The sequence below is a fragment of the Aspergillus eucalypticola genome, assembly GCF_003184535.1.
Source record: "Aspergillus eucalypticola CBS 122712 chromosome Unknown BO83scaffold_3, whole genome shotgun sequence".
Lineage (NCBI taxonomy): Eukaryota > Fungi > Ascomycota > Eurotiomycetes > Eurotiales > Aspergillaceae > Aspergillus > Aspergillus eucalypticola.
The window spans coordinates 465,450-492,786 of NW_020290277.1; the positions used below are offsets into that span (position 1 = coordinate 465,450).

Sequence of the window (27,337 nt, forward strand, 5' to 3'; positions counted from 1 at the left end):
AGAAAGAAGTGGGAAAAGGCACGGAGAATGGCCATGGGGGTGTGGAAGAGAGGTTGTTACTAGTACGGTGTACAGTAAGTCGTAACTAGTAGTTAGTAAAGAGGAGGTGGGAGAAGGGAAGGACCCAGCCAGGTGCTTTTTAGTTTTGAAGATTTGGGACTGGGACTGGGACTGGGACTTGGGAACTTGGGAGGTCGAACCAGTGGCAGCAGTTCGACAACGGCCCGTCTTTGAGAGTCAGTCCGACAATTATTACACTGGGTACTACCATTAGAATAACGGGGCCCCAGCCACTGAACTGACTTACTTGGCCTCACAGAGTGTGTGTGATGGGGACCATTTAATATCGTTTGGGCTTAGCAGTGAGTAATTTACTGTCAAATTGGTTTGGGTATGGTAAAGTCAAGACTTGAGCTGCAGTTATTGAGGACTGTGAGTTAGTACTACTACGACGTAAGTATAATCCCTACAAAAGTATTAACTTACAGTAAGCATCTAGATACAGATTAGATACACTCGCAGTGACAAGAGGAAAGAAGAGATATTACTAGAACTGGGAGGTTGTCAATCGGGCGGTCAACACCATCCCAGTCCAATTACCAAAGCAAGCAGAAATCCCAAAAGAGAAATGTTTCGGGTGCCTATTTTCTGCCTTTCCGTTTTCCCCCATTGTCCAACAATAATTAAAACGAAAACCCCCAATTTGATTGCTGTGTGTAGATAGATAGATAATCACAAGAATCTTCCAAACATTCCCTGATGGATTCGATTTACTGTACTAAGTACAAAGTAATATTCTTCCGGGGATGGGGCGCATTGGAGGAGATTGTTCCCGTACTTTTTTGTTTGTGTTCCCCCCTCCTCCAACCCGAAGATGGAAATACTATTCTGGCAGCTCAGCGCGCGTCCATCATCTGTCTCAGATACCGTAGGTCCGATTAGGCAAAGAGAAAAATTCTAGACACGTCCTTGACCCCAGTTTGCGTCCCGTTGGCGGGTGGATCGCGAACAGATACCTTTCCTTTCTCGGGAGGATGGGTTCCACCGGTTTTCCGCTTTCCTTCTTCAATTCTCTTTCGACACCTCTGATATGAGACAGATTCCAAGGAGATGACCGAGTTCAGAGAGATGAAAATAGGAGGGTGTACAGGAAGTAGGAAGCAGAAAAAAAGAATTAATGAGGGAAATTCCACATTCCCCAGAGTGTGAAATAGGAGGATAGACGAAATTGATAGGAAATGTCCTATTAGGGGGTGACGTGGTCAATCAACACACGAACTGCTGTACACACAGTAGTACTTCATTTACCTTAGTGCTTCACTTACTCGCTTTTTCACTGAGCAAGCCAAAAAGCAGCAGCATCAGCACCAGCAGAACAGCAACTTTGGTTAGACACCTGGGAGGGCGGCCTTAGTGCCACGCTAGGCCGAGCGGGGCGGGCGAAGAAAAGACTAGGTTCCAACCGACTTGTGCCGCACCCAACCCTCTTCTTTTTTTTTTCTTTCTTCCTTCCTTTTTTCTTTTCCTTCTTCCATAATGGAATTAATAGGAATTAAATCCTCCCTCAAATTTAATTATTCCATAACACGGTGGATACGTTTCCATGGTCCAGGGCAAGCCACCAATATTTAGCTTCATTATTGATCTGGAGTCCGTGTAGCGTCATCGCTTGCTTTTTCTTTTAGAGATTTGAAGTCCGCTACAGTTGCCTCCTACGTATCATCTCCTCGTATCTTTCTTCTTTTCGCTTCCCGGAGCTAGTCTATCTATCGAGTATCGACTTATCTCTCTCTCCGTCTGAGTGGGATTCAGTAGTCGTAGTTCAGCTGCGCTTGTAAATGAATTCCCGGGTCAAAAAGCATCAGCAACAATTAACGATTAATAAATAAAAAAAAAAAGGGTCTGAAAGAAATCAGAACAAAACAAAAACAAAAGCTAAATCTACACTCGGACCTATCTACAAGTAGTAAGTACTTACTTAACAAGTATACCTTTGGATATGAAATATGGAGTAACTTTTCAGCTGATCATCATGGATCAAGTTGCTTTCCCTTTTTCATTTTTAGCCTCTGATGATCCCGTTGAAATCTCTGCAGGTACGGTGTAGTTTAGTTTCGTTCTATACATCAGCTCCTTCTTACCGCGGAAAGGCTTATTGTGTATCCCCCTCAGCCCCCGGAACCGGGTACGGAGAAGTACCGGAAATAGCCAAGGACTTTACTTAAGTTACTACTGACAGGCATTAACTATTATTATTCTCTCCTCTCCTCAATCATGACATGACATGACATGACACTCGCACACACACATCCCCCTGCACCTGCACCTGCAGATGAATTGAGAGGATAGTAGTCACACATGTGTTGCCTACCTCTTCTATCCTATATCGCCCCTTAATTTGAGGATTCGGACAGACTTCTGATGGAATGGTAGGATCCGAATCTGATCTCATATCATCACAATAGTACTATAGTATGACTGGTAATCGTCACCACGAGCAGTGAACCCAGATGGAATTTAGTGGTTCTAGAAGAGCTCTTTCACCGACCAAGTAATTTTGCACCGTAAGCATGCAATAATTAATCACCTAGAGGACAACAAAAAGGTAGATTTAATTAATTAATTAACTAACTGACGGAACGGATTCCATAAATTCCTTCCATTCATCCATTGCAGCGGGGAAGGAAGGAAGTCAAGACGGCGGAGTGACTCCGCACTTTGCATAGTACGGAGTAGTACTTCCACAATATGAATACGGGAGAAAAATAAAAAAAAAAAAAAAAAAAAGAAAGATGTATCCGCCCGAACAACTCTAGATAGATATATATCAGTTCGACATATCACTTATTTATATATGAAACCACTGACCTTTCTTGGAACAAAATATAACAATATAATCCCAATTGAATAGAACACCTAGATAAATAAGATACTTAGATGGTAATTGATTGATTGATTGATCAGTCTACTCAAAACTGCTCCCATGGCGCGCGCGCGCGGGATCGGCACAAATGCCCGTCATTTTCCGTCCTCGGAATGAGTCGAGGCCTAGTTCTAGAACCTTGAGTCCTTTTTTTTTCCTTTACCTTGGCTTGGAATAATGAAACGCCCGTTCAAAAATGAACAAAATGGTATCCAAGGCCCTCTCCCTCCTACTTTGTTACATCAGGTTGCAGGTTTGTTGTGTGTGTGTGAGTGGTCTGATGTCATGGCGGTCCTTTGTGTGCGAAAATCGATCGAATCAGATGATAGTGATTATGTTCTAGAAATTCAGTTTCCCCCAATCCAGATGCATCACATCCATTTACTGCGCCACCAGTAGATCAGGTATACTAGCTTACTATCCTGCCATTTTCGATCATTGTGTGGTGTGTTGGTAATGGTAAATCAGTATGACTGCTCCATTCATTCATTCATCGATCAATAGATCATTCTTGAGGTTCATTTAAGTCAGTGACATAGCCCTCGAAGTCAGGTCTTTTGCAAATTCCAGGAAGTCAGTCAGTCAGTCATGGTCTCTCTTGTTCAAGAACCTCATATTCAGCCATTGACACCATCAGATCCATCCAATGACTCGTAGAGGCTTTTTAGCGTGGGGACACTTCGAACATGATTCAAGCAAGCTAGAAGCCAAACTAACTTCGTTCGCCCTGCCCAAATCAACAATCCACCATCCCGCTGACGTCACGGGATCCAGTGTGCGATTCGAAACCTGAAGCCCATACTGTACTACTGCTTATGGATTAGCTAAAGTAAATCCACAGTGCCCAAAGAGAAGTAATATCCTGAGAACCTTACCCCTACCCCTCCCCAATATCTCAATCTCAACCAGTACCTAAAAAATCATCATCCCATCCCCTGAAGAAGATAGCCATGAATGAAACCAAGGTAAGCTAGATAAGTTTAGTGGGTGGTGGTGGTAATTAACGATTATTGTTGTTGTTTCATCACCAGTCTCAAAAACCAGACTGACGATCAATCTTACCCTACCCTACTTCATCCCCTTCCCCCCACTTACTTTTCTCACTAGCCGGGGCGAAGTTACTGAATACAGTAGCTTAGCACTACAATGTAGTTAGTAGTTTGTGGTAAGGTCAAGCTCTGAAACACTCCCAGAAACGAGAAGAAGAAGACAAAGCGTACAACAAACACGTGAGGGGTGAGAACTGCCCAGCAAAGGGGGGAGCGGGGGGGGAGGGATTGTTTCAGGACTGAAGTTAAATTACTAGTATGTACTACTGCTTATGGTAGCTTGGATGGGATATAAAGATGACTTTCATTGCGTCGCATGAACGGTGATTTAGTACTGGATAGTCGCTGATTTTTACTAGAGTGAGGAGGTTTTTTTGTGGCATTGGCTGTATAAATATAATACTGCTTCTCGGTAAGTCTGAATTGGAATCATAGTGTAGTTACGGACGGAGTTGTCATTTAATCTTACAAATGTTGTTTGTTCGTGTTGCATCACGATATAGTAGTACTCGAGGTGAGAGGGTAGGGTGGGAGGCGATGTGTGTGTGTTGTTGGAGGTGTGTGTATGCTGGTAGGGAGTAGTCGGATCTGCTTTGCTGCTGTGGTTGTTCCTACATACTTGCTTTTACCCAAGACAAGGTGCCAATAGCTGTTCATCTAAGTGATTCCATGGAAAAGTTTTAGTAGAGTGTTGAGAGAATTGCAGATGCTCTGATGCTTATGGCCTTTGCCTTCTGTATGGTCTTGTGCTTATTGGTAATGTAACAGGGATCATAAGGGTTTTTATTATGGTGCGTTAAGCAGTTCCACTGGATATATATCGTGCCTGCCGTTCATCGTCATGATAAATACGATCATAGTATACATAGTTCGTGCTCCGAAGATATTGCCAATCTACCGTCCAACATACTTCAACTCCAACATCCGCAAGGGGATATACGATAGGCTGGTAAAGACAAGCGCCAGCTCATTGGCAATGTCTCCACCATCCGTACCGATCTTGCGCGCCAGCGCTCCAACATAATACGTTTCGTCCATGCCGACGATCCAGCCGGCCGCACCGCACAGGAACGCCGTGAGACCGGCGTACCCGACGGGCAGTTTCGACGGCGTGTTCCAGGCGTCGAGGTCGTAGTTGGCCAGGTTGCCGTTGCGGAAGAAGTAATGCTCGCAGAACAGAATGACAAAGAAGGAGGTGTTCCAGTAACCCAAAAGGGAGAGGAAGTTATCCAGGACAGTCAGCAGGTGGTCCCGACCTGCGATACCAATGACAAGAATACAGGCGAATACGAGTAGCGTCCAGATGATTCGGGGGATCTTCTGGAATGGTTTGGCGAATAGTTGCGCAGAGAGCGATCCGGCATAGATGGCAATGCAGTTCATGCCGACTAGAATGAGATTAGTAGCGGTTACGACTTGGGAAATAAGTGGATGTACTTACTACCACACAGCACCAAAAGCACCAAGAGGAATTTCGCAAATTTGCGGGGATAGATGATGGTCTGCAAAATCTCTCCGATTCCTTCGTCATAGGCAGCAGCCCATTCTGGGTTCTCATCCAGAGCAGATGCAATGCACGCACCGAGCAACATTCCGACACAAGTGGGGAGTGAGATACCCAAGGTGGTGTAGATGAAGACCTTGACCTTGGAGGTGTTGACCGGGTAGTGCACATAGAAGTCAGACACGATCGAGCACCACGATGCACTCGAGCCATAGATAACGCTGATCAGGCTCAGAACGTTTCCAGACTTGGTCAACCCGGACACGGTCCCGGGATCTGAAAGGCTAGCATGGTGAGCCGCTTCACCATAGACGATGATGAAGACGACAAAGGAAACCATCCAGATATATTGCTCAATCGTCATGACAGCCTTGAGACCGAAAAAGCTGAAACAAAGACTGACGCATGCAACGATGACAACACCCACGACCATGGAGATGTGATTGTCCGAAACAGCGCGAAGAGCTTGACCACCGGTGATGCAACTGACAGAGGCCCAACCCAGCTGTTCGACGACATTCAGCGCCGCGATGATGGACGAAGGGTAGAAGCCAAAGGAGTATCTAGAGATGGCGACCTGACGAAGGCCAGTGCCGGGGCCCATTGTGGCACACCAACCCTAATGAACCGACATGTAAGCCTTTAGACAGACCAGAAGCTGAGTGCGCAGCATTGCGTCGCAGCGGGAAAAGAGGTAGAGTAGTAGAGAAAGTGGTATGCGAACCGTGAGAGCAGCGCCCAGAAACGTCGCGCATATCATAATGGCGATCGTCTGCCCTAGGGTTAAGCCAAACTCCTTCCCCATAAAGCCCGTGCTGAAACAACTGAGGTTCATAGTGGCTGAGGCCCAGATGAAGGCCATGGCCAGAGTGTTGGGCGGTTTGCGATCTTCGGGCAAGACTCGGTCGAGACTGTGGGACTCGACGCCCATTTTCCGATCCAACAGCTCTTCATAATAGCGAATGCGGGCGACGAAACCGCTAGGTTTGACCAGGGCATGTTCCTCCACCAAAGTCGTGGCCTGCTTCGGTTCGATGGGGTTGCCATCCTCAACGGTTTTGAAATCCATACCTGAAGAGGAGGGGGCAAGGGGGGGAGGGGAGGGGGAGAAATTGCGGGGAGTGAGAAAGAAGCGGCAGAAGAGCAAGGGAGGAGGAGAGAAAATAAGGGCTCACGAGACACCTCTTCTGCTCAACGTCTTCCCCAGAAAACAGGTGTTCGAGGCTGCAATATATTTGTAGGCGAAAATTGCCATTGCGCTTTGAAGTCGGCGACCAATGGGGTATCGCAGGCCTCGCTAGTCGTGCCAGATTGGTCGTGTTTTTTATCTTTGGCCCTCACAGAAGGTCGGCCTATTATTTGTGGAACAGGGTTTTCTTATCACAGATTGCCCCAGTCCGTGTCTTTTTAGTGTCAACCGGGCGAGACATGGTCAGATAACACTTGAAAACCTTTTCCCGCAAGTCGCGGTGCTCGACGATAATTACTAGGCGAGTTCGGCGAAGTCCGAAGTGTGTATATTGCTCCAGTGCTATTCGGGGTGGATAACAGGGTTACCACTGGATTTCAGGGTTATATTTCCATGCCAGAGAAGCATAGAAAAGCCTCGGATTTCTCTCTCCATGCGAACAGTTGCCATCGAAGCAGCATATCTCCGTTAAGGTTTCTGGTCCACTTCGGCCCAGCCTTTTAGTCGCGCGTGCTTGTGTTGCAGTGAGTGGGTCAGGGGATTCGGGAGAGAACAGCAAGCAGTCAACCACTACGACTGTGATATGTTTATACTCCCTACTCAAGTTATAAGGAATTGCTCGCAGTGGTAGATGGTGTTATCATCTTGACTTCGATTTACTATGTTTTTCCTGGGTGGGCAATATTGGCATCAGCCCACACCGTATGGTGGCCAAGCCTACAGATGGAGACCACAAGTATATGCCAAGGCAACAACAAAATACTACTCCGAACTTCAACATCCTTGCTGTCTCGCGATACCCTGTGGACAATATGGAGAACATGAAGTGAAATGTGTAACCGCCCTAACTTCCTAGGTGCTTGTTTTGCCACCCGCCAGCTGTCACTGCTTGAAGCCAGGGCAAGCCTGGACCAATCCTTTTTTTCCTGCTCCAGTCTCATTCTCCAAACAGAAATTCATCAACCATTGAACTCTTGAGATAACGAATTATGCTGTTTCGATCTCCGTATGAAGGGATAAACAGCACTGTCCCCGTTAGGATGGTTGGCTTAGTACTCAGCCGATCCGGTTTAAGATCCATAATACTGGGTGCCCTTGTCCAGTAAACCCAGTACATTCATATATTGCGGTTGTTCTTGGGTTGTTCTAGAAGCAAGCGCCGTATACAGGTGTTTTGGTGCGGAACAAAACGGGTGCATTATACTCATTCACAGAGACATTGAGCCCCCATATTGTCTCTCATTATAAGCTAGCTAGCTACCTCCCTCAAATCTAGTCAGCGCGGTCCATGAAAACTAGCCTATTGTTGGAGAATCGAGCAAAGGACATGGATTCACCACCCATGCGTGCATTGGAGGCGTCTCCGCTGGTGGATCGGACAGGCAGAACTCAGCCTCAACCTGCAAGCCGGGCGCACTATCCCAACACACCAATCACCTCAAATCGAGCCATGCCCATTGGGGGAATCGGGATCATCAGGAAAATGGTGCTCGTTGGTGGTAGAGTTCATGATGGCATGGCCATAGTAGGTGACGGAATTGACGCACTCTCTCCGCAACGGCGACCATAACGTTGCTGGCAATCTTGTGTTGTTTTGGGTAATGATCGGTCAAGTCATGGCGGGTCAGATTGATGTCTTGCAGTTGTAATCAATCCATCGAAAAGCACCAACAGGCACCCGTGAAGGGACAGGAAAGCAAAGCAAGTTGACGGTGGGTGTGGGATTTTCCAGAAAGTCCATAAGGTTGAGAGAGACGGCGGCTCCGCCCATCAGCCCGAAAGGGAATGACTTCCTCCCCCGGCCTTTCCAACTTTCCTCTCCGACCACTCGGGCTTGTTGTCTGTCCTCTTCTTCCTCTTCCTCTTCTTCCCTCTCTTCTCTTTCTCTTTCCCTTCCCCATCTCCAGATTCTCTCCGTGGCTATCGTCTCCCCTCTGGATTGTGTCAATTACATTGACCCCCTCCTCCTCCTTCTTCTTCCTCTCCATTCGCCTCTTCTCTCTCTCTCCCCTCCGCTCATCCTTTCCCATCCTCCTTCTCCGCCTTTCCACTTTTAGTCTTTTGTTTCCTCTTCTCTCTCTCCCTCCCACTTTCCCCCCTCATTTTCTCGGCTTAATCTTGGGACTCACCTTCACCATAAATACTTTCTTCGCATTTAGCCTCTGCTGGTAGCAATTGAGCTTTTCCCTTCTTGACTACATTTTTGCGGCCCCAGGCCATTTATTCTTTTTTGGATCACTAGCTCAACAATCATTGGGTACTGTTGGACGTCTGTTAACAGCCAGCTATAATCTCATCAACTCGCATTACTTGTCGGTATGTCGGAGCACCTTCCAGACTATCAATTGGTCTCTTCTAACCTCACCCGGAACTCAGCAATAGTCTCCCCCTCCGTCCCTCTCCGTTCGAGATCTTTCCGAATCCACCGATCGTCCCGCTACCATGGCTTCCGAAGTGTCGAGTGTCAATGTCAACGGCGGTGCCAAGTCTCGGGCTGCCATGCTGGAAGAGCAGCATGCCCGTGATGAGGCGCACAAGGTTACTGTGGAAGATGTTGTCGATGAAGAGGATGTGAAGCACCCCCCTCCGTCTACCTCGGTGACCGAGGCCGAGTCCTCCACTCCGGCGCAGGCCCCGGCCCCAACCGCCTCTCCAGCCCCCAAACCAGCTCCCAAGAAGTCACCTGCTCTTGATGTCCAGTCTGAGGAACTCTTCCCGGCTCTTGGAAGTGGTCCGAAGCCCAAGGTCCCCGCCGCCTCTACTTGGGGTGCCCGCGGTTCCGCCGCTGCTGCCGTCGCCAACGGCGCTGCCAGCGGCGCACAGGCTGGTATGTTTTTACCCGCTCCATTGTCTGAAAAATCGCATCGTTATGCTGATTTATTCCTGAACTAGCCCCCGGTGGTTTTGGTTCTGAGGTTCCCAGGATCATGAGTCTGCCCGGAAAGCACATGGAACAGCTCCGGTTGGCGCCCTCGCAGATGCTCCCTCGAGGCCAGCTCAAGAAGCCTCTGCGCGATATCCTGCGCGATATCTCTAAGCGATCCAAGGCCAATGTCGACATGCGCGGCGGACCCGGTGGCTCCATCATCTTCGAGGGTAAAGGCTCCGTGGATGCGGTCAGGCAGGCCCTGAAGGAAGTCGCTCAGCAGGTCGGATCCAAGGCATGTATTTCCGTTGTAATCGAGGTTTGGGGTGGATTGTCGACTAATGTCTTTCCATAGCAATCGGTTCGCGTTCCGATTCCTACATCCGCTCGGCCTCACATCATCGGACGCCAGGGTGCCGTCGTTCAAGACATCCAGCAGCGGACAGGCGCTCGTGTGCAGGTACCGCGCGCCGAGGAATCTGCCCCTGGAGCGGACGATGACGACAGTGACACTATCGATGTCCTGATTGAGGGTGATGCTGTTGCGGCCGAGATGGCTCGTCGGGAGATTGAAGCGATCGTCAAGGAGCGCGCCTCCAACATGAGCCTGCGCCTCAAATCCGTCCCGCCGGAGTTCTTCCCCTTCATCGCCGGTGCTCACAATGCCAACCTCAAGGAAATCGAGGAGCGTACCAAGGCGCAAGTGCATATCCCCCGATACGACACCTGGCAGAGTCAGCCTCCGCCTCAGGAGGCTGATCCGGGTCACGTCCAGTTCGTGCCGGTTCCCGAGAAGCACATCCACATCTCTGGTGAGCGTGCGGCCGCTCAAGAAGCTCGCGCGGAAATTGAGAGACTTGCCGCCGACCTGCAACGCCAGCTCACGCTTCGCCAGCTCGCCATCAACCGTGGCCAGCATCAGTTCATCCTTGGCGACAATGCCGATGCTCTGCACGAATTCCTTGCTGACACTGGCTGTGCCATTGTCCTGCCTCCTGCATCCGACGAGAGCGAATTCCTCACCATCACGGGTCCGCTTGACTGCATCGAGAATGGTATCAACCGGGCCATGGATCTTGCCACCAGCATGCAGATGGCAAGCATTGACCTCTCTCGTCAGCACCCCGGTGCTCCCATGGGTCCCCACGCCCATGCTCGTGCCCTGACCCAGTACCTTAGACAGCGTCAAATCATCAAGGAGCTGGAGAGAATGTATGACGCACGGATCGCCCTTCCGCCCAGCTCGGACGGCCCTGTGACCTGGGAGGTCTACTCTAGAGATGGCAAGAACACCATTCGCGCAAGATCCGATATCATGAACTTGGTCCAGGCTCACCCTCCGACGAGACTTCGTAGCCTCGCGGTCGACCCCTACTTCCACCCTTACCTGCGCTCTCGGAGCATTCCCAAGTTGCGGAGTGACTATGGCGTTCACCTTCTTGTGCCTGATGAGCTTGATAGCTCCGACGTGGTCTTGGTGTATGAAGGTCCTTCCGCTTCTGCTGCTCAGGTCGAGATTCCTCGTCAGAGACCTTCTGCCGCTGAACTTGCTACCTTCGAAAAGACCCTCCAGGAAGCTCAAGAGTATCTTCTGAGCACTCTCGGTGACCAGAACGATGTCGTGGCGACGTCTGTGAGCGTGCCCGGCAAGTACCAGGACAAGATTCGCAAGTTCATCTCCCGTCAACAGGAAGCGAAGAGTGAGGACGAGATCCCTGTTCGCGCCATTGTCGGAGATGGACGTACCCGCAACGAGTCCGAGGTTGCACTTCGTGGACCCTCCCGTCTGGTGGAGGATCTTGCTTCGAAGATCCAGGCGTTTGTTGTGGAGCAGGAGAAGGATGACCTCGAAAGAGGATACACCACATCTTTCGACTTCCCCCAGAAGTATGCCAACTTCCTGATTGGCAAGCGCGGTGAGAACATCAACAAGCTCCGTGACGAGTTTGATGTCGACATTAAGGTCGAGGGGGGTAAGGTTGAGGTCAAAGGACCCAAGGCCAAGGCCGATGCTGCCAAGGCTAGAATTATCAACCTGGGCAAGAAATTGGAGGACGAGACCACTCATGTTCTGAAGGTTCCTGCCCAGTATCATCGGGAATTGATTGGCCAGAAGGGAAACCAGGTCAACAAACTGCAGGACCGCTACTCGGTCCGTGTGCAGTTCCCACGTGCTGCCGTGGCTGCTACGACCAGCGATGACCAGTCCGTCGCCGAGACATCTAGCGACGCAGGTGGCTCTCGCCCCAACCGCCCTCAGCAGGCACTGGATGAGGTTATCGTCAAGGGTCCCAGCAAGGGTGCTGATGCTGCACGCGATGAAATCCTTAGCTTGCTTCAGTGGGTGATTGACCACTCCTACACGGCCACAGTGTCTGTCGCTCAAGCGCAAATTCCGTCCTTGATTGGCCAGCGCGGTCGTGAGATGGACAAGCTCCGCGCCGACACCGAGGCCCAGATTGATGTTCCGGGAGTCAACGATGCTCCGGATGAGTCGGGCCGTGTGCAGATCAAGATCAGAGGCACCAAGAAGCAGGTTGAGGAGGCAAAGAAGATCCTGGAGCAGCGGTCTAAGGAATTCGACTCCATCGTCACGAAGACGATTGACGTGGACAAGAAGTACCACAAGTCGCTCATTGGTGGTGGTGGTGAGTAATCTGTGCCCATTTTTACCAAGGTAGCATGAGTAACTAACAGTTGCGCAGGTGCCAACATCCGCAAGATCGTCGCCGAGGCTGGTGGCCCCACCGATGGCAGTGCTTCCCGCATGGTCAAGTTCCCTCGTCCAGAGAGCAGTGACTCGGCCATCAAACTTGAAGGAAATGGCCAAGTGGTTGAAAAGATCATCGCTGCGATCCAGGACTTTGTCAAGGAGCGTGAGGATCAGGTGACCACGACCGTTGAGGTTCCTCCGTCTCAGCATCGTCTGCTCATTGGCCGTGGAGGTGAGACCCGGCGCGGCATTGAGTCCAAGTTCAACATCACGCTCGACATTCCTAAGCAGGGATCCGGACGCTCGGACATTAAGCTGAAGGGACCCAGCAACGCAGTCGCGGAGGCTAAGGAGCACATTGAGTCCATGCTCAAGGATCAGCAGGGCGAGACGGTGGAAGTTCCCCGGAACCTGCACCATGCTATTTCTGAGAATGGCTCTTTCTTCCGTCGCCTGCGCAACGACTACCGCGTTACCGTGGACCATGCCGGGCAGCAGGTGCCTCCCAAGCCTGCCTCCGAGGACTCCCGCGGTGCAGTCAACGGTTCCTCTTCTCTCCCCTTGATCACAGATGAGCCTAGCGAAGCCGTGGAGGCTCATTCATGGAAGATCGTGGACAACAGCCCGGCCGCTGCCGATCCCTCCGAGCCGGCGACCATCCCGTGGGTGCTGTCGGGAACCAGCGACAATGTCGCCAAGGCCAAGTCGGCCCTGGAGAAGGCTATTGCCAATGCTTCCCAGCAGTCCGCTACTGGCTACCTCATCCTGCCTGACCCGAAGACTTACCGCTTCGTCGTCGGCCAAGGTGGTAGCCAGATCAACGCGATCCGCAAGCAGACTGGCTGCCGGATCAATGTGCCCAAGGACCAAGCCAAGGGCGAGGCGATCGAGATTAAGGGAAGCAAGGAGGGCCTGGAAGAGGCCAAGGATATGATCCTGGAGGCTGTCCGCGCTGGCTTGAGCGGCAACTCTCGGTCATAAAGGGGAGGAAGGCCGTTAGGTGATTCCACATATATCCAGAGTGATATATGAGAATCGTCGAGCGACCATGATATCTTTTCTTTTCTTATAATCTCCTTTCCTTCTATCTTTGTCTTATGTGCTCTCTCTCTCTCTCTCCAAAAGAAGACTGTGTTATACATCTACTACATGCATTTGCTGGGCGGTTGACGAATTGCATAACCTGCCTCGAATATCCTGTGATTAGGCCTCACTCCTCTTATAAATATTATCATATGCATTACATAATTGTCCAAATGTCAAAAGCCTAGAATATTACTGGGTATGCTACTAGATTTATTGTCATTGTAGAAACAATTGTATATGCAGAAGTCAAAATTAAATCAAGTTGAACCCAAACAGCTAGCATGTTTATGTTTCAGATTTCATGTAATCATGAATCTATGACAGCTCTTTCTCCGCTACCAAATCACGAAAACAACACAGCATAAGCATCCGTGACAGTGCACTCTAATTGGAACGAGAACAGGGGGGTTCCATGAAAAAATAAGAAAGGGTATCTGCATTGGGTATCACCCAACAGGCCCCTAATGCTGACAAAAAAAAGTAGCAACAGGTAACTAGCCGAAATCGACCGGTCCAAGAAGAAATGACCGTTTTTCAGAACAGGGGGCCAAAATGTGGATCACGGATCAAACGAAGAGGGGGAAATGGGAAAGGCTCTCAGTTCATATGGGATTCATCTCTTTTTGTTTAGATTTATTAATTATAATAAGAAAAAAAAATAAAAATAAAATAAAAAGGGATATCGTTTACTGCGTCTCAGCGGCGGAAGCATTCTGGAGGTATTGGTAGGCGAAGTAGGCGATCAGACCACCGACCAGGACGATGCCGTAGAGACCGACACCCAAGCCGGCGCTGTCGCCGGAGCCCGAGGGACCGGAGGAAGACTGGGGTTGAGAGCGAGGAGCAGGGTCACCGGGCTGATGAAATTGTGTTAGTGTGAGTGAACGACTTGTCTTGCGAGTTGGCTTCTTGTCGTCTGACGTACCATGCGCTTCAGCTTACCGACCAGGAGACCGTCCAGGATCTCACGGGCCTCGTCACTGTGTCCGACATCTTCGAAGGCCTCGGTGCCGTCCTGGCCACCGACGTCGAGGAGGACTTCCTCACCACCACTGTTGTTGAGGGCAGATTGTGTTAGCTTGTTTTACTTCTTTGATCCGACGGAGTGTTTCCTTGCGCGATTTGTCTCATTGCTTTTTTGAGGGGTAGAGGGCAAGTATAACCTCTGAGGCGAGGGGGAGGGTGGAGAGGCTCAATTTGGAAGGGATATGCATGTGGAAAAAGGACGGTGATGAACGTACGGGTGCTCATCGACGAAGGAGGTGCAGTCGTAGACCTTGTCGTGGATGACCATGTAAAGGTCCTTCTTGGTGTTGTGAGCGCTAACCTCCTGGAAGGTGAATTCCTTTGCGTCGGCCATGGTTGTGGTAGTAAAGTGTTCTAGCTGTGTGAATAAAGAATGTGAAAGTCAGCGACTGATAAAGCCAAGGAGATTGATCGGTGAGAGCAGAGGAAGGGCTTAGGTGATAAGCAAAGAATTTCGGGAACAGTCCCAAGACAGTTCCATGATCGTAATACTGTCCATGGATCTTGACTTCATGCGATATGGTATAGAGCGAAGTGACAATGCGCGAGTAACAATTCCAGAAGCGTGAACCATCCCCGAGTCCCGCCTGTCTGGAGGGTTTGTCCCTCGGAATGTAGAAAACACCAGATCGCAAGGGAGAAGAAATGCGATAGGGCGGAGACTCACCGAAGATTCAACAAGAATGAGATTGAAGGTATGGAGGTACAAAGGCTCAAAAGAGGCAGATCACAGAAGACGATCTAGACGAGAGAAGAATAGAGAGACTAGAGAGGAACCCGAGGAAGGAAAGAAAGAGGGAGAGAAAGAGAAAGAGAGAAGAGGAGAAGGAGGAAGAGGAGGAGCGAGAAGGAAGCCGAGCAGATGGGAAAGACTGTCGGTTCCTTAGGCAGCCCCCCTGGCGCCTGTGATTCGACAGCGACTCCGCCTTCCAACTAACAACTAAATGGGCCTCCAGGAACATTATTCCAATCCCAAACACAGGAGCCGTGACTGCCATCCGGCCACCTGGGGATTTACCGGGTTGCCGGCAGCCTGCTCCCTAGTAGTATTCACATTTCACCGATTATCACTACTACTGCCTACTGTCAATGCTATCTTCTACACTACGTACTCCGATCGGACTCACTGCACTCAATTCTCAACCTGTTCCCAATCAGGCAATCCTGAAAAGTGGCCTGATAGGGATGGCCTCTTCTCCGCCAATCACAGCAGGCTTATTCTCAGCTTAGTCAGTGTAACTCACACACTAGTCCTGATGGGGCCGAGTGACTAGAACGGGCCGTCGATCAATAATCAGAAATTATGCCGGTGGATTAGTGAATTGATTGATGATGTTGTCTAGATGTTGCATATTGGTTTTAAATGTTGTCTTGGTCTTCAGGATCTTTTTACCTGATTTGGTGTTTGTGTTGTAACTGCCTATACTACTACAGTAGTTCTCTCTCCCCCTCCTCCATTATCAGATGGTTGTCATCGATTCTTTTCCAATTATTCTAGAAAAAAAAGAAGATTAGCCTTATCTCGCTCCACTGAAAATCAAAACCTCGGAATAACCTCCGCGGGGGAGGAAGTTACACAGAAAAATGTAATTTGGTTGACCTTCTTCCGGTGACTGACTTAGTTGCCTACCGTCTGCTCCACCCTCCACCACCTTATTGTGGTGTGACAGCCATTCCCAGTAAGATTCACATTTCTAGATGGTATTTTACAATTCCGCGATACTTTTATAATCCGCTATTTATTAGTACTTCATACATATTTGTAGAATAATATCATTCATAGTATATACAATCAAGCTGTGAATACATGATAACAACTAATCTGCTATGTAATGATCATAAAATTCAGTGAAGATAATACTTTGAAACCATATTCCGTAATTCCGCCCATCTACTACTCCGTAGCTACCACTGAAATGGTAAATCCCGACCCTGCGATCCCTCGATAGCCGTAACCTCGGGGAGGGGAACTGGTCGGGTAGCGCCGTCGGGATTAACTGCCCCAGTTGGTCACTCATTCTTTCCCCGCCTCTCCTTCCCGCGCGGAATGTTACTCCTCCTTGGGAGAATATCCATACTAGAGTATCTGCCGTGTCCTCCGTAGTGGATATCTACTAGATAGGGAACTTCTATCTATGATTCGGCTATATTGTGGGGTTCGAGAATGTTCATCATCACTTAGTGGCCAAGTAGTAGTATCCAATGCTGTCTATCTTCGGCAAGTAGTTGAAAACTATATATCTATACATAGTCCCATATCGCTTTAGGAAACCTAAGTTAAATAGGTAATCAATGATGGAAATAAATCAATGGCCCAGCCAGCCAGCCCATTCCATGTCAACATGTCTTGCTCAAATAGGTATGGTTGATGATGATGCAAATAAAGAAACAAAATAGCAAAGGATATATAAGTAAGTTCGTTCCATGCTGGAAATCAAATTCATCCCTCATGCAAGTCCGTGTCATCGTCTCCCGTTGCAATCGCAAAATATGATCAGAAAGAAAAGAAACCCTGGGTATATGAGAAGACGTCATCTGTCCCAGTGCAACTCTTACACATGCCAAAGCGGAATCAACGCTACATCATAGTCCGTTCCCTAACCACCAGACAGGGGCGGGCCGTGAGGGGATGAACAAAGAAAAAGGAAAAGAAAATGAGACCGTTATATAAGGAAGACGTCCACCCCGTCTCTCTCTGCCCCCTTTACTTGGCGGGCACCCGCTCGTAGAAGACAATATAGGCTTGTTCGTTCTGCAGCCGGTCTTTCGATCGCAGATCGCGCGGGTTGAAATCGGTCACCCGCTCGTCATCGAATCGTCGCCAGCATTGTCGCTGCGCATCTCGCACCAGAGAGATGTAATGCCCGCTGCCCATCGAGGACCCGATATGCCGCAAGACTCCGTACGCATCGTACGTGAACGGAGGCACCGTCGCCGCGATCGGGTCGTGGGGTAATCCGTTGGTCTGCCCCTGATTATATGCCGAGAAGACAAAGTCATCCATCCGGAGTCCGTGCAAAGGAAAGTCGATAGGCGTATGGATCTTCCGTGCAGTCTGGGTCTTCGACGCCGAGAACCGCTTGAAATGGACGACCAAGATCTGCGGCGCCCGCGTTATAATGATCTGTTTGGTGGCCACTCGTTCGCACTTGCAGTACGGACATTTCCACACCTCATCCCCACTCAGCATCTCCTCTTGGCAATAACTGCGGAGGCATTGATAAATGTCGCCCGTGCCCGACGGTGGAATTTCGACACTGATGCTGTAGAATGCCTCATACGTGGTTGATGTCCGCTTACAGGTGGTGCAGCGTAGCCGGCTCGCGTGCTGGCCTGCAAAGAGCGATGAAATGAACGACTCTTCGCGATGACAATAGCGATCCCACTCAATTTTGGAAACCTTGGGAACGGGCATTCTCTCGCGCTGCATCTCTTCCTCGAATGTCAAGGGTCTGAGAGGCGTCCGCTGCCAATTAATGTTGAGGTCCTCGTGCAAACAGTCGACGACAAAGTCGAAGAATTCCTTGGCATCCTGCTGGCGATCGATAGCCCATTCTTGATTCAGTCGTCCGCAAAAATTCCGAAAGGAGGTCGGCATGATCACTTCCACGTCGTTCTTCCAGAGCGATCGGATCAGATTCGCGAAAAGCCCCGGCATAACGCCTTGGGAGCCCTTCCAATTCTTTTGTACATAGTACCGAAACCGATTGTCGATGAAGAACTTGCTCAACACCACTGTAGCGTTCAAACACTGAAGGGTAGAGTTCATGTAACAGGTCACCCCAAAATTAGTCAAGCCAGTCCGTGGGAGCTTCAGGCGGTTAAGCATCGAGCTTGGTGTGTAGAGAGCTGTTTTGGTGGCAGAGTTCTGTCGCTCCAACGTAGGTTGTATTTGCCGGCCGTCTGAAACGCCACTATAACTGGGCCGTGGGACTGCAGGCGGAGGCCTTGATGGGGCAACAGGAACAGGCGCAGCATAGTTGGGTGCGGGTGTCCCCGCCGGCCGAACATGCGGCGTCACCATTGACTGCTGGATTGTATGTGGTTCCGGGAAGCGCCGCAGGAAATCCTCATATGTGTGCACAAAGGGAGAGACAGGTGGCTCTTCAGCACCTTCCGGTTCTTCCGTGAGTGCTTCCTCCTCGACATAGGTCCCGGGGTCGATTTCTTCCGTCTTAGACTTTTCCATCCATTCTGTGAGCTCTTGAGGATTCAGTGGCTTATATTCGCGCAATCTTCTCTTCCTCACTTCCAAGCTAGAATTGGCACTGACGATAGTAGGCACTCTTCCTAGCGGTCGCCCTGGCCTTCTGGCAGGCCTCTTTGCTTGCAAAGATCCCATCACAGCAGCAGTGGAGGATGTAGCAAGAGATTGCTGGCCAACTAGATCGATCCATGCGTCAAGGCCGCCAAGCAGTAGTGCAGGAGGTCGTCCATCTTTCAATGGCTTATATGCGTTGAACTCGTAAAGCGTGTCATACAGGGCTCGAAGATGAGGAGCCGTAGTGCCTACAGGAGATCCGGCTAGATAACTGACTGACGCCGTTCCCTGGTCATAATAAACGACCATGTCATACTCGTTGCGCCGCTCAAATAATGACTGCTCATGTTCCGGCGACACCACCAGGCGTTCTTCGAGCTCCTCCGCTGACACATTCTCTTTTAATGCCACCGGTTCAATGCAAAGGATTGAGGAGGCATAGATGTGGCCACTATCGTACTGGTCCCGGAAACGCACGTCAATCAATAGAATGTTGTATTTGCGCATATACTCCAGCAGCTTCTGGGGCTCAATTGTGGTGCTGTGAGGGAGATCTGCACTACTGCTTTTAACCTCCTTCGCCTGATGTACACCGTTCGGAGTTTGCGACCTGTAAGGATTGTCGTCGAAGCCATCATGGCTAAGACTACTGCGAGAAGATGACGTAATTTGAGAATACCGTGGATTGACGGGACGAGAGCTTTCAACTGAGGTCCTGGGTGGGTTTGAGGGTCCTTGTGAAGGCACTGTCCAGATCGGGCTGTAAGTTGGATCGGGAGCGCGAGGAAGAGATGTATTAGGGGGCACTTTCGGAGGTATAGTTGGTACGCTATGGGAGGAACCCATACTACGGGGCCCTAGAGGCCGCCGCGGAGGTACCCCTTGAGACATTTGGGAGGATGGTCGAGAAGGGAGATCCTGAGTCGGGGGTGTTGAGGTAGTACCGTTTTGGCCATTGGACATAGAACCTACATCAGATGGAGTAGGCGGCGACATTTTTAGTTTTGCAAATCTCTCAGCAAGTGCATCCCCAGCAGGACTCGAAAAACGATTCATCTTCGCATTTGCTTGGGCTGATCGTTGGAATTGCGTGGGGCTAGGCATCCGCAAAGAATTGTTGCCAGCGTCAATAGGGCGACCTCTTGGGCCCGGAGTCTGCCCAAGTTCAGGAGACACCACTTGTGATCTTGGTCGTGGAGGGTTCGACCAAGACACCCCACCAGGCTGCACGTTGCTCAGCAAATTGTTCTCCAGTATTTGTTGTTTGATATCATCCATTGTCCCTTGCTTCATCCGCACAGCCTGTCACCATCAAATTAGCCACCATTGTACGAATATTAGACATCACGACTTGTCACGGCACTGGATGTGCTTTGGGAAGCCACGGCATACCATCATCAACTCCCCGAATCGTTTGTACCATCCTGGACGTTGGCTGGCAGTGGCTCGGTAGTCAGGGTGATTAGGTATTAGATTTATGGTGATCTCCGACGCTCGCAGGTAATGCACATAAGCCCGATCCAGTTGATCGGTGTCGGCAAGCTCACGGGCTCGATCTATGGCCACTTGCGCTCGCTCCAGCAGAATGCTTAGCTGTACGGAAAGCGGGTCAGTCATCCGCAACGTCACCCGTTAAGTGCATAGGGAATGGGAACCAACCGACGTATTATCGTTTAGATCAAGCGCTGCTGCTTCATCTTGGAGATCCTTGATATTGGGGAATCGAGCTGGTTGAGACCCGGCGGGGGACGCATAACTGTTGTTGGCCTGATACGATCCTAGTCCGGCGGCGATTGACTTCCCGCCCGGCTGCATACCACCGAGGGACTGAGGGCGGCGGGGAGCGTTATCCCACGGTGCAAAGTCTGGAGGAGAGGGTAGGGCCGCTGCATCTGGGGACATTATATCACAGCGAGGAAAGCCGAATCCCAGCACATGACCTGGAGGACGGCTTCGTAGGACACGCGGCGAGGGGCAATCTGGTCAAACTCGGGTTCGGAAATCGAAGGGGACTGGCTGGAAGGATAACGGGGAAGTCGGAGAGGAAAAGACCGATGGTGACCGCAATGACAGACAGGCCCGGGCAGAGAGAGTTGGAACAAACATGCAAGAAAGAGAGAGCGCAGGACCTCAAGGAGGAGAGAATCGGACAACTGCCAGGCCAGATAGGCAGCCAACGTTGCGGGATGGAACTGGATGAATTGGGATGAATGTTTCTGGGGTAAGTCGGTATGTAATGCGCCGGTATCGTCATGGTGGTGTTACTCACCGCCCGGCCTATGACGCCACTGCTTGACCCTGGCTGCCTGGGACCGCCCGCTGACTCATGATGCCCAACCAATGGCGGGGCCGCATTGTTGCCTACTGCATTAGGTAAGATGGTACCTCCCGCCATCATTGCTCGTTACTGTTATCGCTTCGATCTGCCTGGAGCTTGCTGTCGACTCCCCTTCTTTCGCCCTTGACTTTCCAACTCTGGTCTGTTCCTGAAGCAACCCGGGTCGTGATCTGGTCATCTCTCTAGTTTCACCTCTCCCTCTACTCTACCGACTAGGACTGTACCCAGCAGCCCCTCCCTTCCCCTTGTCGCTGCTACCCAACGTCATAGCGATCCTGGGCTCCGCCATCGTCAGATTATCATCCATTGCGCACTGTCAACATGGCGGGGTGGTTCTCTTCAACGTCACCGATCGAGGATCAGGTGGAGAAGGCCACCGCATCTTCCCTGTAGGTTTCCTTCTCTTCCCATGTCTTATTTCGACCGTGATCGGCCTGTAAACGGCCCCCATCCAGTCAACCACCAACTGACTTCTAACAATTGGCGCAGAGAGGACATTGCGCTCAACTTAGAGATCTCCGACCTTATCCGATCGAAGGGTGTCCAGCCCAAAGATGCTATGAGATGCTTGAAACGCCGGTTAGAAAACAAAAACCCAAACATACAGCTGGCGACATTGAAGGTTGGCTACCCGACTTCGTTGCAACGATATCTCCATGCTGACGGGTGGTTTCCCATGCAGTTAACAGACACATGCGTGAAGAATGGCGGTACTCACTTCTTGGCGGAGATTGCGTCGCGCGAGTTCATGGATAATCTTGTTTCGCTTCTCAAGACTGAGGGTGCTCCGCTAAATTCCGACGTGAAGGCCAAAATGTTAGAATTGATTCAGGACTGGGCTATGGCAGCCCAGGGCCGTATGGACCTGAGCTACGTCGGCGAAACATACCGGAGGCTGCAAGACGAAGGCTTCCGATTTCCCCCCAAGACCCAGATTAGCGGAAGCATGCTGGAAAGCAGTGCGGTGAGTTGCTTATGCTGCAGTACCTTTCTCTTCCTGATGCTAACATTCGAATTGCGCAAGCCTCCTGAGTGGATCGACTCCGACGTCTGCATGCGCTGCCGTACTCCCTTCAGCTTCATGAACCGCAAACACCACTGTCGCAACTGCGGAAGTGTCTTCGATGCCCAATGTTCCAGCAAAACCCTCCCCCTACCTCATCTCGGAATCCTGCAGCCTGTTCGAGTGGACGATGGCTGTTATGCCAAGTTGACTTCCAAAGCCCTTGCGCCCAGCGGCCTTTCAGACCGAGCATCATTCAAGAACAACTCTATAACCAAATCCAGTGTGATGGAGCCTCGTGGAGGTAGAGCTGAAGGGGGGTTCGATGATGATCTGCGCCGGGCGCTACAGATGAGTTTAGAGGAGGCGCAGAACAAAGGCTCAAGTGGTTATGTTCCACAGAGTACGGTCCAGCAGCCACCGAGAGCACCGGCTCAACCTGCCGTAGAAGAGGAGGAGGATGCGGATCTGAAGGCTGCTATCGAAGCGTCTCTGCGTGACATGGAGGAGCACAAGCAGAAGCATGCGGCCGCTTTGAAGAACACATCGTCCGCAGACACACAGTCCCGCCAAACACCAAGTGCAACACCGTTGCCAAAGAACTCCTACGAACTCAGCCCAGTCGAGGTAGAGAACATTCATCTTTTCGCCGCTCTGGTCGACCGACTACAACATCAGCCTCCGGGCACCATACTCCGCGAGCCTCAGATCCAGGAACTCTACGAAAGTATTGGCGCGCTCCGCCCCAAATTGGCACGGAGCTATGGGGAGACCATGAGCAAACATGGTAAGCCGTTACCATAGTTCTCATTATACATTTCTGGGTGAAAGAGTCTTGATGGCTAACACATGAGATACAGACACTCTCCTTGACCTACACGCCAAACTCTCGACGGTTGTCCGATACTATGATCGCATGCTTGAGGAACGGCTATCCAGCGCTTACGCACAACACTCTCTAGGGTACAGCCCGGTCCCCGGCGGATCGCCATACCCCAACATCTACCCGCCCATGCCCGCCCAGGCGCCTGATGGGAAGACTGGAACCGAAAGCTTCTACTATGGAAATCCGATCGCCGAGAGTCACCAGGCTCCGACAGCGCCTTACCCGCAGCCTCAACCCGAAAGGGAGCTGCATGAGAGAGTTGGGACACGTAGTGGTACCATGAGCCCTAGTGTCTACGCGCATCCATCACAGCCCATCTCACCCAGTGTACCCTGGAACGGCAGTGCTCATGCTGTTGCCTCTCCACAACCTTCGAGTGCCAGTATGGCTTACCCCAGCAACCCTTCGGCTTATGCGGGGCCGGCCGGTCCGACGCAGTTCTACACCTCTCCACCACACGTGGAACCCGATGTCAAACCGGCGCAGCACGCCCGACCAATGGAGCCAGACATGCCTTATCAGGGCTCACCGGTGATGCAACGGGAGACACTGTATCAACCGTCGGCACCGTCAGCCCCAGATTTCCCGGCCGACCAAGGACCGGCTTCAGGCTACGGGCTTCAGCGGCAGCCAACGGACCCGTCTGCTGCATTGTTTTATGCCCCGCAGCCTCCTCAGGGGAACCCCTATCCGGCATACCCTCAAGGCGCGCCGGTACATCCTGGCCAGGCTGGGGGGGATGTCTCTCCCGTGGGTGTGACGCCGGCTCATGCACCGTATCAACAGCCCACGCCGTCTCGGCCACCGGTAGAAGAAAGTCTGATTGAGCTGTAGAAGCAAGGGGTATGCAGCGGGGGTTGTGGAGATGAGGGGGAAGAGGGGCGCATTCCGATGCTTGTTTTTGTTGCTTATACTCTTTAGTCTTTTGTCACCGTGATACCAAAACATTGGTTGTTTGCAAGCCACGAAATTGTATGTACAGATGTCACAAATCCTGTGGATGGAAGGCTACTTCGGAGACCATTAGCAAGAAAAATTATTTGTAGAGGTGGTAGTAAAAGTACGTATATCGTGTAGGGGGGAATTATCCGGAAGATTCAATGGAAGGAAGATAAGAACCCAAAAAGAGCTAGATGGGATGGGGAAATTGCCTCGTGGAGTAAGTTGCTGGCGATCGCCGGTCTCAGTGGCAAATGGAACTGGAAAAATACAGCAATGATGGATACTCGGTCTGGACTCGGTATGGAAACGGGAACGGGGAAAGGTATTATTCAGTCATTCATTCGTTTTCCATTCCGGATTCCATCTTCGATCTTCAATCTTCAATCTTCCATCATCTTTCCTTCTTCCTTCTCCTCGATCTGGGGGAGAAATTTGATTGTCTACTGCCTCCTACTTCTCAATGTCATAGACTACTATCTACTTGCCAGTGTGTCTTTCCTTTGCTCGTTTCCTTCCATACTTTATATACATAGTCTACATCCACTACCTCTCTCTCTCTCCTTTCTCCCCTCACCATCTCCTTTAACTTAACATTTTCTCTCCGTCTTTCTAATTTTACCCGAAACTCCCTCCCCTCCACATCTCCGTCTTTTCTTCAGCTTCCTTGTTCCCGGAACTACGACGTTACTTTTTACTGGTGTAACGCATCTCGCGTCAGCCACCAATTGCTTCTTCCACCACGCTTTCCCCAGCATCCTCACATCTCTGCTGGAAAGACAATTGCTCTTAGCTTTTCCCTACTTAATTATCTGCAGCTCTCTTTCTGGATCCTGCTGTTGTGAGACCCAGTGGCTAAGATAACTTAACTGCTTGACCTGGGCTGGTCCTCTAATACTGCAGAAAGTCCTACCAATCGCTTTGATCGCTATTCCTCCGACGTACTGCTCCTCGCCCGATCCGGCGCTGATTACCCCCCCTCTCTCCTCTCTCGCCGGTGTGCCCTTTCCCCTCTCAGTCCGGGACGCCCTTGCTTTTTTTTTGATATTACTCGCCTTGCCTGTGATTTCTTATTCCCGCCATGCCGACCTCCAACACTTCCTCCCCAGTTAAGCGCCCGGGGCTGGGGCGCCGCGCTGTTTCCTCTCACGCGGTCGTCACGCGCTCTTCCTCTTCAACTACCACCAACTCCCAAGGCGAGCTCTCTCACTCTCACTCCTCGAACCCTCAGAAGCTTCCTCATCGCCCCCATCGCCCCCATCTGGTCGGCGGTGGTCATCGCAATCATCACCGCAATCCTTCCTTCGGAAAGAACCTGAATAAGCTACAAAGACACCAGTCCTCCCACCAGATCGGTACTACTACAACGACGACGGAAGGTCCCGCCCGCGTGCATCAGCGCAAGAAGTCCGCACCCGCAACACCCGCTGCAAGCCCCCGGGGGCATCACGTCCGCTGGGATGGGGTGTTGGACGAACCACACCGCAGCACCGGTTCGATGAAAAAGAATTACTCGAGCCCGGCTCTCCGACGCAATACCTCGGGTGTTTTGGGGAAGAAAGCTCTGGTCACCGACCGTCCTCACTCGAGCTCCGGAAAGAAGAAGACCGTGGGCTTTGAGCTGGCAGATTCCGACAACGACGACGCTGACTGGGAAGATACCACTCAGTCACCTGAAAGTACCCGGCGCAGCTCGGTCGCACAGTCGAAGGAGAGTGTGGAGAATCCTGCCGTGCTGGTGGACCCCCTTACTTTCGTCAAACGCTCCTACCCACAATTCCCTCGAGCAACCAGTCTTCCAGAGTCAACCAGCAAGAGTTTCGGCGAAGACCACCTATCCGACGACGACGATCAAGACGACGACGACGACGATAACACTCCACAACAGCGTTCTGATTCTGAGGAAAGACACGAAGAAGCGGGCCGCGCTCTCGACCATCCCGATATTGCCGCTCGCCTGCTCAGCCCGTCCCATTCCGCCAAAGCACCGCCCGCCATGTCTTCCATCTCCGCCACGGTGAAGCCGACCGCCGTGGAATCGCTCTCGCGCAATGCATCTCTGACCAACTTGGCCTCCGGGCCTGATGGTGCACGACGTCCCCTGTCTTCGTCCCACAATACGTTGGCGCATACTCCGGGTACTCAGGCCCATGCGACCTCGTCTTCAATTGAAGGCGGCGTGTCGAAGTTCATCATTAATAACAAGACTGGACCACATGCGTTTTCTCGTACCGACTCCGATCCGAATACTCCATCGTCCTTTCTACCACATTATCACCCACAGACACCACCATCCCCTCGCGGTACCAGCTCCAGAAAGCCACGATCCTCTCCACCTTCAAGGCCTCTCGGTGCCGAGCCGCATTCCCGTACGCAGCAAAAACTTTGGTTGCAACGCACTGCGGCCCTCAACACGTCGCCGCCTGACGGTCATGGCGTAACTGCAACAGTCTCCCCATCAGCCATAGATCCCGCATTCATTGCTGTGACCCACGCTCGGCCGGGCGCTGGCCCATTTGAACCCGGCAGGGCCCTTGTCAACGGGCCTTCCCGCACAGGTGGGGCCGTGCACGACAACGAAGTCAAGCATATCCGCAAAGCGTACGAGAAGACAGCGTTGGAACTCACAGTCGTTCGAAGGTTCCAGTCTCCCACGGGTGACAGCTTCAACCGGTTGAACATGATTCTTACTGATCTCAAAGGTGGTGCTGCCAGCTCCAGCGTAGGACAACGCGCATCACTTGGCAAGCCGATCAAGTCAGCACCAGCACTGACCCTCCTACAAGAAGGCACAGGTCGCCATAGCGCTAGCCCAGAGCCCAGACAGCTCATCGGCAAGAGGGATCACGACATGCACACCTCAGTCTCCCAGGCCTATCTCCAAGATCCAGATGATCTTGTGAGCGAATCTGACGCGGCTCAGGGACACAAGTCTCAACACCCGTCCCATCGCATACTCTCCACATCTGACGAACCCGTCCATGGCAGTTCAGCTCCGGAAGACATCACCGAAGACACCCTTCGTGCCAATGAAGCGGAGATGATGATCCGTCGCATGTGGGAAAGTCGCGAAGTGGCCACCGCCGGCTAATTGTACAACACCTCCCCTCCACCACCCTCTGTTCACTATGTACCGCTGTCATTTATTTATGTTCCCGGTTATTCTTGATTAGCAACCATGGCGTTCGGTTCTACTCGATGTAGCGCTAAAGGCCGTTTCGGAGTCAATTGTTTCTTTTGCGTAAACGGTGTCATGATGAGATATCACCCTGGGATGATTTATGCGGTTGCTTATGCCTTTTTTCCTTCTAATTGCTTTTTCTTCTCGCTCCTACCCTTCAGCCTCGTTCTACCAGCCTCTCTGTCTATCTTGTGTGCTACGATACTAGATACTCTTTACGTAATAGTGTAATCAATTTAGTGACAACCACCTCTTCTGTGCTTATATCGCCTTACGTCGGCTATGTTTCATAATTTCTCAACCAGCAACTGACTTACAGAGAATAACCAGTTAATTTTTAAGTAGAAAAAATAAAGGTAAGGGTAATATTATT

General features: G+C 51.0%; 6 protein-coding genes across 6 annotated transcripts; 3 read left to right on the forward strand and 3 right to left on the reverse strand.

Moving 5' to 3' along the window:
• Window positions 1-4,737: 4,737 nt before the first annotated feature.
• BO83DRAFT_374909 (putative nucleoside transporter) lies at window positions 4,738-6,818 on the reverse strand. The gene is made up of 3 exons (XM_025530321.1): window positions 6,201-6,818; window positions 5,414-6,095; window positions 4,738-5,360 (listed from the first exon to the last, which is right to left on the reverse strand). Exons 1-3 carry the CDS (start codon window positions 6,543-6,545, stop codon window positions 4,867-4,869), a joined length of 1,521 nt encoding a protein of 506 aa, XP_025392090.1. The 5' UTR covers window positions 6,546-6,818; the 3' UTR covers window positions 4,738-4,866.
• Window positions 6,819-8,885: 2,067 nt separating this feature from the next.
• On the forward strand, window positions 8,886-13,539 carry BO83DRAFT_131022 (putative RNA binding effector protein Scp160). Its single transcript, XM_025526097.1, has 5 exons — window positions 8,886-8,981; window positions 9,042-9,492; window positions 9,558-9,826; window positions 9,887-12,179; window positions 12,237-13,539. The coding sequence occupies exons 2-5, from the start codon at window positions 9,108-9,110 to the stop codon at window positions 13,223-13,225; spliced, it is 3,936 nt and encodes a 1,311-aa protein (XP_025392091.1). The 5' UTR covers window positions 8,886-8,981; window positions 9,042-9,107; the 3' UTR covers window positions 13,226-13,539.
• Window positions 13,524-15,147, reverse strand: BO83DRAFT_374914 (cytochrome b5-like heme/steroid binding domain-containing protein). The gene is made up of 4 exons (XM_025530322.1): window positions 15,024-15,147; window positions 14,572-14,714; window positions 14,256-14,382; window positions 13,524-14,187 (listed from the first exon to the last, which is right to left on the reverse strand). Exons 2-4 carry the CDS (start codon window positions 14,688-14,690, stop codon window positions 14,017-14,019), a joined length of 417 nt encoding a protein of 138 aa, XP_025392092.1. The 5' UTR covers window positions 14,691-14,714; window positions 15,024-15,147; the 3' UTR covers window positions 13,524-14,016.
• A 1,511-nt stretch (window positions 15,148-16,658) lies between these two features.
• On the reverse strand, window positions 16,659-16,975 carry BO83DRAFT_131053 (uncharacterized protein). Its single transcript, XM_025526098.1, has one exon. It carries the CDS (start codon window positions 16,889-16,891, stop codon window positions 16,694-16,696), a length of 198 nt encoding a protein of 65 aa, XP_025392093.1. The 5' UTR covers window positions 16,892-16,975; the 3' UTR covers window positions 16,659-16,693.
• A 4,068-nt stretch (window positions 16,976-21,043) lies between these two features.
• Window positions 21,044-23,939, forward strand: vps27 (ESCRT-0 subunit protein VPS27). Its single transcript, XM_025530323.1, has 5 exons — window positions 21,044-21,344; window positions 21,445-21,577; window positions 21,638-21,919; window positions 21,980-22,745; window positions 22,819-23,939. The coding sequence occupies exons 1-5, from the start codon at window positions 21,277-21,279 to the stop codon at window positions 23,676-23,678; spliced, it is 2,109 nt and encodes a 702-aa protein (XP_025392094.1). The 5' UTR covers window positions 21,044-21,276; the 3' UTR covers window positions 23,679-23,939.
• A 682-nt stretch (window positions 23,940-24,621) lies between these two features.
• BO83DRAFT_131068 (uncharacterized protein) lies at window positions 24,622-27,262 on the forward strand. Its single transcript, XM_025526099.1, has one exon. The coding sequence runs from the start codon at window positions 24,865-24,867 to the stop codon at window positions 26,872-26,874; it is 2,010 nt and encodes a 669-aa protein (XP_025392095.1). The 5' UTR covers window positions 24,622-24,864; the 3' UTR covers window positions 26,875-27,262.
• The last annotated feature ends 75 nt before the right edge of the window (window positions 27,263-27,337 follow it).

What these genes read in the sequence shown, in the direction of transcription:
- BO83DRAFT_374914 (XM_025530322.1), bottom strand. Translation starts at nt 14,690, where the DNA reads ATGGCCGACGCAAAGGAATTCACCTTCCAGGAGGTTAGCGCTCACAAC. An exon ending in TCCTTCGTCGATGAGCACCC is followed by an intron (nt 14,383 to 14,571) that starts GTACGTTCATCA and finishes CCTCAACAACAG; the next exon opens with TGGTGGTGAGGAAGTCCTCC. An exon ending in TCGGTAAGCTGAAGCGCATG is followed by an intron (nt 14,188 to 14,255) that starts GTACGTCAGACG and finishes CAATTTCATCAG; the next exon opens with CCCGGTGACCCTGCTCCTCG.
- BO83DRAFT_131053 (XM_025526098.1), bottom strand. Translation starts at nt 16,891, where the DNA reads ATGACGTCTTCTCATATACCCAGGGTTTCTTTTCTTTCTGATCATATT.
- vps27 (XM_025530323.1), top strand. Translation starts at nt 21,277, where the DNA reads ATGGCGGGGTGGTTCTCTTCAACGTCACCGATCGAGGATCAGGTGGAG. An exon ending in AAGGCCACCGCATCTTCCCT is followed by an intron (nt 21,345 to 21,444) that starts GTAGGTTTCCTT and finishes CAATTGGCGCAG; the next exon opens with AGAGGACATTGCGCTCAACT. An exon ending in GCATGCTGGAAAGCAGTGCG is followed by an intron (nt 21,920 to 21,979) that starts GTGAGTTGCTTA and finishes GAATTGCGCAAG; the next exon opens with CCTCCTGAGTGGATCGACTC.
- BO83DRAFT_131022 (XM_025526097.1), top strand. Translation starts at nt 9,108, where the DNA reads ATGGCTTCCGAAGTGTCGAGTGTCAATGTCAACGGCGGTGCCAAGTCT. An exon ending in TGCCAGCGGCGCACAGGCTG is followed by an intron (nt 9,493 to 9,557) that starts GTATGTTTTTAC and finishes TTCCTGAACTAG; the next exon opens with CCCCCGGTGGTTTTGGTTCT. An exon ending in CTCAGCAGGTCGGATCCAAG is followed by an intron (nt 9,827 to 9,886) that starts GCATGTATTTCC and finishes GTCTTTCCATAG; the next exon opens with CAATCGGTTCGCGTTCCGAT.
- BO83DRAFT_131068 (XM_025526099.1), top strand. Translation starts at nt 24,865, where the DNA reads ATGCCGACCTCCAACACTTCCTCCCCAGTTAAGCGCCCGGGGCTGGGG.
- BO83DRAFT_374909 (XM_025530321.1), bottom strand. Translation starts at nt 6,545, where the DNA reads ATGGATTTCAAAACCGTTGAGGATGGCAACCCCATCGAACCGAAGCAG. An exon ending in TTCTGGGCGCTGCTCTCACG is followed by an intron (nt 6,096 to 6,200) that starts GTTCGCATACCA and finishes TCGGTTCATTAG; the next exon opens with GGTTGGTGTGCCACAATGGG. An exon ending in GCTTTTGGTGCTGTGTGGTA is followed by an intron (nt 5,361 to 5,413) that starts GTAAGTACATCC and finishes ATCTCATTCTAG; the next exon opens with TCGGCATGAACTGCATTGCC.